The sequence below is a fragment of the Diadema setosum genome, chromosome 3 (assembly GCF_964275005.1).
Source record: "Diadema setosum chromosome 3, eeDiaSeto1, whole genome shotgun sequence".
In the NCBI taxonomy this organism is placed as follows: domain Eukaryota; kingdom Metazoa; phylum Echinodermata; class Echinoidea; order Diadematoida; family Diadematidae; genus Diadema; species Diadema setosum.
In genome coordinates this window covers 12,336,944-12,345,800 of record NC_092687.1, presented here as the reverse complement: position 1 = coordinate 12,345,800, position 8,857 = coordinate 12,336,944, and the positions used below count along the sequence as shown (strand labels likewise).

Sequence of the window (8,857 nt, the reverse complement as noted above, 5' to 3'; positions counted from 1 at the left end):
ACCCCAATTTGCATCTCATTATCGCCCCGTTCTATTTGAATTTCCAACGGGCATCCACGGCTGCCCGAAACTGAGTGCATGAAAAAGTCAAATCTTTACCTTCTCCTTGTGCCGCTATGCGTGCCGCTAGTAAACTCAAACTTCCCACACTATCTAAGTTTTTAAAAATCTTCCTTTTGATGAAAAAATTATGAAATTTGCTGCACTAGAACTTGAGATATTAAAGCTTTTTGAAAATCACCTCTCGCAAAACATGCTCTCTGTTTTTTACGACTGGACCATGGCCGGGCTCCAATGTGTCCGAAATTGGCAACATAAGTTCATCAGGCCTCAATCCATGTATGGTGAAAGTTTTCGCTTGATTCAACCTGTACTTTTTGAGAAATCAACTTGTTTCTACAGGGTTTGGAATAGAAAATTGTAGTCAGCGAAGCATTTGAAAATGACGTCATTTCTTTTCCCGTAACATGGGGATGCGTGCGTGGATACGTGAGATTCAGGATTTCGTGCGTTGTTGTTGGTTTGCATGTGACGCTGTGCGGCCGCAGTATTTTGCCAGCTGGGATTCTCGTGCTGTGTGATTTGGTAAGTAGGAAGTTTGATGAAATTTCATTCGTGATAATCATATTTGAATGTTGTATTTCTTACAAACATCTTAATGTTTCGTTTAAATGAGTAAAATAATCATAACAATGTAACGGTCTGACATGATGTGGTTTTGATCGGACTCTGCGGCGCGTCTCTGTCGAGGCCGAGCTCGAGGTTCGGCCCGGCCAGGCCGGCCCGGGCGGTGGACCTTAGCAGTTGGTAGAAAGCTGAGCGGAGCCTGTGATTGTGTTTGTGAATGTGTGAGGCCCGGGTGTGAAGCTTGTGATTTTGCGCGTTGTTTTTGCGATTTTGGTAGCACATGCGATTAACTTCTTCATAAAAATCATAAGCAGGAATGTGTTTGTTATGAAATTTTCTATTCCTAGTTATGAATTCAGCAATGACCATGGCCAGCAAAGCTGAATGAATAACACCGTATTTAAGTAACACTAACATTTAAACTCTAAATTATAATAAAATTCAAGTAGAAATCAAAGCACTCAATCATGCAGATCATCCCTCTGTTAACTTGTGAACTAGAATCTAATATTACTTCTCTCGGAATTAAAGCTACGGTCACAGATATCCCTGCAAATGCCGTACAAAGATTTTTGTCCATTTGGGGCTGTACAAATCGGTCATTTTTACAGTGTTCGTAAGGACTTCTGTGACCGTAGCTTCAGTGGGATGCATACTTCTGTTTATGCGTTTCTGTACGATTGATGTGCACCGAGTTGGAAGAGGCAATCATTGAGGAAAGTGATGTTGCTATTGGAATGTGTGAGAAGGATGCAGGGCTGCCAACATTGGAAACTACTTGAGAGTGAGACTCCCATAGGCCAGTGCTATAATTTCGGAGTCAAAATGAGTGAGATCAATAGAAATGCATGCAAATGAAATAAAGTTTTAGAGTGAGAAAGGACCAAAATGAGTGAGTCTCACTCTCAATGAGTGAGAGTTGGCAGCCCTGAGGATGATACATGATTTTGTAAATGTGGACAACATCTGAGAGGAAATATGGAAGGATTTGTTGGAAGAAGGTGCATACACATAATTGTAGCAAAAATTACTAGTACTTAATAATACATAAAAACACTTTAAAACAATGTACGTAGGAAGAAAGACAGTACCACACACATGATAGTGATAAACACACACACACACACAAAATTAATGCCTACCTGCATGTACATCAATAAAGAACATGGCCGCTGAAAATAATTCAGATTTACATAAACTGGCCCCCCATCTGCTTTCGTCCAACTATGCCATCCACCCAGTAGAAGGTAATCAAAAAAAAAAAAAATAATGATTTAAATAATAATCATATAAATAAAAAAAAAATGACAAAGATTGGATTTTCTGTGTCATCGCATATTTATGAACAAATAGTTTTTCCTCCTCCCCCCTCCCCCTTCCCTAGGCCAAATTTTCTTCTTCCTCACACATGCCATATAATGTGACACAGGAGTAGATTTTTTTGCATTTAGATCTATATTGTCTCAGAACACAGTTCTCAGTTTTTAGATTAACATGTCAGCTCAGTTCAGTCTGCATACTTCTACTTTCTCGTGTTTTTGTTTCTGTTAAAATATCTCCTTCGTAGAAGGTAAGAAATTACATTTATTCGATCAAATAAAAGTGCAGTGGCCGAGTGTCGCACGGCGGTGACTGCTGAGCTGCTGCCGCGCACGCTGCATGCAGCAATGCGTTGTGTGTGCTGTGACATGCAACGCTACAGTGACGCGATTATATATACATGGGACCGACCTGTACGCTTAGCGTTCGTGTCATTTTTGACATCACCTTCTGGTTTTTTCCGACACAACCATGGCCGGGAATATTACGGTATGACATTTAAAATGCAAGCAGATAAATAAATGTCGGTGTACTTTGTCCGAATGGCGCTTTTGTTCCGCAATCACACTTCGTGAATCTTAGGATGATTTTCGAGGCATATTTTTGGTAATTTTGCTCGCCAGGTTTTCGCTAAAATTTCACATTTTATCATTGTCAAATCCTTTGATATGTTATATGTGAATATTCGGACATGTTTTCAAATTCAAACTAACCCAATTTTAATCCAAAAATAGGCTTCCTTAAATTGTTATTAGCTTGAGAAGTTGTTTACTTTTTCTCAACTACGCGAGTACATGTTGTTTACTTTATGCAAATGAGGCTCGGCTGCCGATGGATTTCTGCGAGATAATTGGGGTGCTCCACCGCGCCTGTAACAGTGCAGGTCCGTTACTATAGCGAACTTTGAATTTGCGACGTGAACATTCGAGCCGACGCAGCCTCCCGGGTTGAACAATAGAAACAGCTGTCCCCCGCTTGTGCACAACACCGGTTTTATTCTGAGTCTTATTTTCATGCGACCTTCTTAATCAGTTTCTTATGATTTTTCACTCTGTACGTGAAAGCCGCTTCAAGATGTGTGTGAAACCGCATTTCTGTGCGCTTTCCACTTTGCTGCTTTGAATTCTGATAAAAGTCCCCGCAGGACTCTCCTGACTTCTTTCTCATTTTTTTCCGAGATTTCAAGCTTTTAGCTTAGGCTTTTAATAGTTTGTAACTAGTCCTCCCCTGACCCCCTCCCCATAAAGAGAGAGAGAGAGGGAGAGAGAGAGAGAGAGAGAAGAACCCCCCCCCCCCCCAAAAAAAAAAAAAAAAAAAAACCCTTGCGTAGGCACAATAGGCAAGTGGGAAGTGATTTGTGAATAATGACAGATGAATATGAGAAAAGTATATATGATATGAACTTTGCCAATGACTGTGGATAAAGTATAAAATTGTTGACCTCTGCATCTCGCATACATCATTTTCAGCTAGATTACCAAGGTGTGCAGTGTTATGAGCCTTGATATCTGTGGCATTATTTTGGTGATGGATTACATAACATGATTGACTGCTATAACCAAAATAGTGTGTGCCCACTTCACAACTCATACTTTAGTACGTTCAGACAGTGATCCTTAATACATGCTGTAACTTCGAGGATAAACTCTTATGGGGCGCCAAGTGTCGCATGGTCTCTTTCGTCATGAAGTCGGCAATTTTGGTGATGAAACTGATGTTCTCATTTGTCAATTAAAGAAAAAATAAGATACGAAAAAAAAAACAAACAAAAAAACGTGAAACTTGCCGCACCGTACTTGACTTAAAGCTTGTCCTCGAAGTTAGCTTGGCCTGAAGTTAAGAATCACTGTCTGAACGTAACTTCTGTTGTCATCGCTGCAGTCATAACACAATTTGTGTCTTTCTAGCCTTTTATATCATACAACACACTTCATTTCTTTCTTCTTCTTTTTTTTTTTTGTCATTAAACCCGGAGGTAAATACAATTGTAGCGTGATCGCAGCAGATCTAGAAAAGACAAGAATGACACATTCTGTTTTTTACATCAATAATATCACCATGAAATAACAAGGAAAATAAAAGATCTGTTCAGGTGATGCCATGTTTTGTTTGTTGGCTTAATCTGCTCAAATACTGGAATGTATAAAAAACAAGCACATTGATGAGGTAGTAAAATTTTACGATGTGACGAAATGAGCTTATTTTCTAGTTCGTATGTGTTTTGTGTCTTCTGCTTTTTTTTTTTTTTTTTTAATGACAGCTCAGGTTTTGCAACATTTTTATTGAAGAAACAAGAATTTCACACAAAGTATTTGATGCATCAATCCTGCTAAGAGTAGAGCAATCCCTAAACAATCCAAGAGCACATCATTGCAACACAATTCTCAGGAAATATAACGAAGAACTGCCATCTGGTCTTGCTTTCCTTGGTTCTGTTTTTGTTTTATTCACTCTTGTTTATAAATTGTATATTCACTCTTGTGCATGTTGTTCTTTTGTAAAACTTTCTCATATTGATGGGATCTAACGCCTCGTCAGGGGTAGGCAGGGGTCTGTTGAGAATGAGAAGGGCGTTAAGTTGTCTTAAACACTATGGGTTTTGTGGCAACTTAACGCCCTTATCATTCTCAACGGACGATTAGTAAAGTTAAACTTCAAAGTTCAATTTCACAGTTCATCATAGGGACATTCAACAATAACTGATTTCTCAGTTAGCATTGTCCAAAGTCTCGTCTTGTTTCACCCAGCAGACCGACAGAAAAAAAAAAGTTTAAAAAGTTCAAAGTTTAAAGTACAAGTTCACGTCTTGTTTCCTTCCCTAGACTTCTCTGGACATCGTCAGTGACAACCTCCGGAAGTCTCAGCAGCACCAGCGTCAATGGCGCAACATCGAGTTCCGCGACCGCTATCTGGCCGAGCGCAACTTCGAGCGGGTCAGCTTCTGGTCAGTGGTCAACACGGTGGTCATGCTTCTGACCGCTTTGATCCAGGTTGTCATGATTCGAAGTCTGTTCGGCGGCACGGGCAAAGTGAGGACATGATAGAACACTGCAAGCCCCCCGATGGACGCGGCGCCCTGGGAGCCAACGCTCTGCTACAGCCAAAGCGCCAGACTGCCCTGAAACAATCAAAACCACAAGGCGTGCCCTCATATGTCTCCAGCAAATATGTAATATGAAAAGAAGAAACAACAACAAATCATACTTTTCTTCTCTTTTTTTTTTTGGCTCCCTCTTTTATTGATTGAATGCCATAATTTTGTTCCCTCATTTGTGTACTGTTGGGCTTTTTTCCCCCGATAGAGTTGATAATTGCAGGAAATTGATGAAAGGGGAAAAAATGAATATAGAACGAATAGAAAATTACAAAATCAAAAAAATTTGATAGTATAGAGAGGAGATTAGCACATGCTTGCCTGTAGGTAGTCGGTTGTTCCATGCAGCAACGATTACCTTGTTTGATTTTTGCTAAGATTCTGAATAGAAGAAGAAAAGAAGAAGAAGAAAAAAATATTTGATCATACGTCCTCATTCACTTGACAACCTTAAAAGTGCACATTGCAATAATTTTGTATGATACTGGCCAGATATTATGGTTGAACATGACAACATTGATGTGAAACAACAGAGATTCACTGTTAGTGTGGGTCACAGGGCAAAGCTCAAGGTGAACCCTCTTTGGTTGATTTATTTTCTGAGGTGGAAATATTTGGTTAAAATGTGAGGAGTTTATTCGCAGGACCAGTTACCTCTATTCTCGCTAAGTTGAGATATTTGCGGTGAATGCTGCAGAAGAAACAAGGTAATTAAGAAAATGGAGAAAAATGTGAATGCTTTTAGTCATAACTTCAAAATTGTTTACAGTGTAATTCTAGTTATGAAACAATTGAGATTCACTGGTAGGGATTAATTTTGCTCTGTCTGATGATGGACTTACTGAAAAAATGTCTACAGAGGGCGCTTAGCCACTTTACGATTATATTCTTCGTAAATGGGTACTACAGTATGTTACTCAGTAATCTCTATACATTAGGAAGAATCTGGATATCTGATTGGCCAATTCACGCCGTACAAAAAAAGGGAAGCCGCCGCGCCGCCATCTTACCACGCACACTTAATGGGGATTTGCACACATTTTCGAACAGACACTGTCACAAAGATCGCATAATGTCGCGCGTTTCATACACAAGTGTATGGGTGCTGTGCGTGGTAAGATGGCGGCGCGGTGGCTCCAGAGCCATTGGCCTATAAGACACAATCTGTATCCAGATACCTCCTAATAGAGATCAGTGATGTGACTGCACTGTTTCATCAGAACGGAAGCAGTTAGGGCTCGGTATACTAGTATTAGGCTACGGGCCGTCATTCCTTATGTCCCGGTGAAAGTCACGGGTCTGCAGCTGGTGTTCCCCTGTCCCAGGGAAGTGCCTTGTATCCCCACTGCCTTGTGGTTCAGAGGGGGGCTTACAGCCGATGGATGTTTCTCTTACTGCCTTCTGTACAAGCAACCGATGCTTCTGTAGTGCCACGTTAAAGACTATTCCTACTTTGATTGAAATCACGTATGTAATAAGTCCGTTTATTATCAGGATCAAGGATTGGTCGTAGTCGTGTATAACTGAACTAATTGTAGGCCTACATTGTGTTGTATGCGAAATTTGGTCGCTCGTGTATACATCCTGACATGACAGTTAGAGGTTTCTCATTTTTCTCCAAAGCAAATGAGCGAGCTTTATATCTGCGACACAAAACGCTATTCAAGACGACGCAGCCTCCCGGGTTGAAAAATGGAAACAGCTGTCTTCGCGCATGTGCAGAACACCCATTTTGTTTGTTTGTTTGTTTGTTTGTTTGTTTTTTTTGCCTAATTCGTCTAAGCGTTCGCGTCACAGATCTAAAGCTCGCTATCGTCTAATGCCAAAAGTGCCTTACACCATGCATACTACTTATGCTCTTCGTATTCTGTATAGTTTCTTTTGTTCATTTCCATTGTCAGATACAGTGGACTCCCGTTATAACGAAGTCCTCGGGACCGGCAGTTTCCTTTCGTTATATCGAAATTTCGTTATAACTGAACAAATAAACAATAAAAGTACATGTACATAGTAGCGGATAATGTTGCGGCCTGAATTATTACATCGTTTAACCGGAATTTCGTTATAACCGTGTTCGTTATAACGGTAGTGCACTGTAACATAATGATGTGATCTTGCGGAGTTTGTCAGTCGGCCCAGCCTCTGTCCTGTTTGTTTATTTGTCCGACGATCTGTCGTAGTTTTGTTCTTTCTATTGTGTCTCTTCTATGTCAGACAGAGTGAATGTATCTACTGTATGTGTTATTGAGTTTGTGTGTGATCCATGATCATCAATAATAGAGAACTTTTGAGGCAATACACATGTATCATTAAAAGAAAAAGTGGTTGAATGGTAAACTATGATGTGGTGTAACCTGTGCGGCATCGGATGGAATGAACAAAAACTTGTCATCTTGTTGCTGGTCTCGGCACCATTTTTATTCGAAGTTGATAGATGTAGAGAAAGTTTAAGGTCACAGGTCAAAGGTGAATTTGAGATTTCACTGCATTTGACCTGTAAGAATATTCGGAAGAGCGATGTAGGGGCTGCTAGATGTATGTGATAGATGATTCGGACTCGAAATGTATTGACGAATGATTTGGTCAGAGATGTGTTTGAATAGTGACCGGTGTAGACCAATCATCTTGTAGAGGTATGCATAAACTTTGAATATATTAGCAAGATTATGTGTACAGTGTAACATTCTTAAATATGACGTAATTTAACATGACACCTGATACAGGCTGTAACAATATACAAAGTACGTTGTACTTTGATTCAAGTTACGCGAATTCTTTTTGTTATTGATATTGTTCAATTACATAAACTACGTGTACTTTGAAACTGATTTGAATAAACTTTGAATCCAATGTAGGCCCCAATGACATGGTACCGTACATGCTTCTGCCTGTCATAAACTTGTTTTACGTGTTTGTATCTATTGAGATGTCAGTGACGAACGATGATTGTGACCTTCATAGGCCTGTGTATGCTAACACGTTATGAGTGGGCAACTTTAGCTGTTAATAAACCATTCTTCCATCTTAGAAGGATTGATACTGTACAGAACATCATGTCAGAAAAAAAAGGTGAATAAAACACGGTTAAGAAAAACACAACAATCCAACCGTCTTCGGCCTTTAATAATCATGCTTTCGATGTGTGTGTGTGTGTGTGTGTGTGTGTGTGTGCGTGTTTGTGTGTGTGTTTGTTTGTTTGTTTTGGTACGCATTAAACTTTAATGGATCGCTAAGTGTTCATTACTCGATTCCAAAATTCGTTATTGATCCGACCGGATTGGGTCAAGCATTTCATGTTGTATAAAGAAGAGTGATTTCAGATATATTTCAATCCCATGAAATACATGTAATTCATACATCCATTTCTATTGCTTACAAAAAAAAAAAAAAAAAAAAAAAAAAAGGCGACATCGCACAGGCAGGGAAAAAAGGGCTCATGCGAAGAGAAATGTAACATCGAATGATTTTAACTAATTTTCTTGTTATGGTAAACCAAATCCAAGCTGACATTTTCTCATTTCAACATTAAAAAACAATATGTTGTGATATTGTAATTACGTTGTTAATTATTTGTGATTATATATTTCTGATTTATATTATTGCATCTTGTACAAGAAACAAGTTTACACCAACATGGAAGACGGCAGAAAAAAACAACCTTATTCTCTTTATTTTTTTTTTTTGACTTGCATACACGACAATATAAAAGGAAATTAATGATGATCCATTATACAGTATGCATGTCTATGCAGCAGGGATTACAATAACACTTGTAGTTAAGAAGTTATTATGCAGAGGGACGCCATTGTAAGCATT

The 8,857-nt window shown here is 39.3% G+C and overlaps 1 protein-coding gene across 1 annotated transcript in view; it reads left to right on the top strand.

The window, feature by feature from the left end:
• The window catches only part of LOC140246553 (uncharacterized), a 24,086-nt gene extending 19,098 nt beyond the window's left edge, over positions 1–4,988 (top strand). The window contains exon 4 of the mRNA XM_072325895.1: positions 4,770–4,988. Within this exon, the coding sequence (XP_072181996.1) occupies positions 4,770–4,988 (219 nt within the window). The remainder of the gene's footprint in view (positions 1–4,769) is intronic.
• The last annotated feature ends 3,869 nt before the right edge of the window (positions 4,989–8,857 follow it).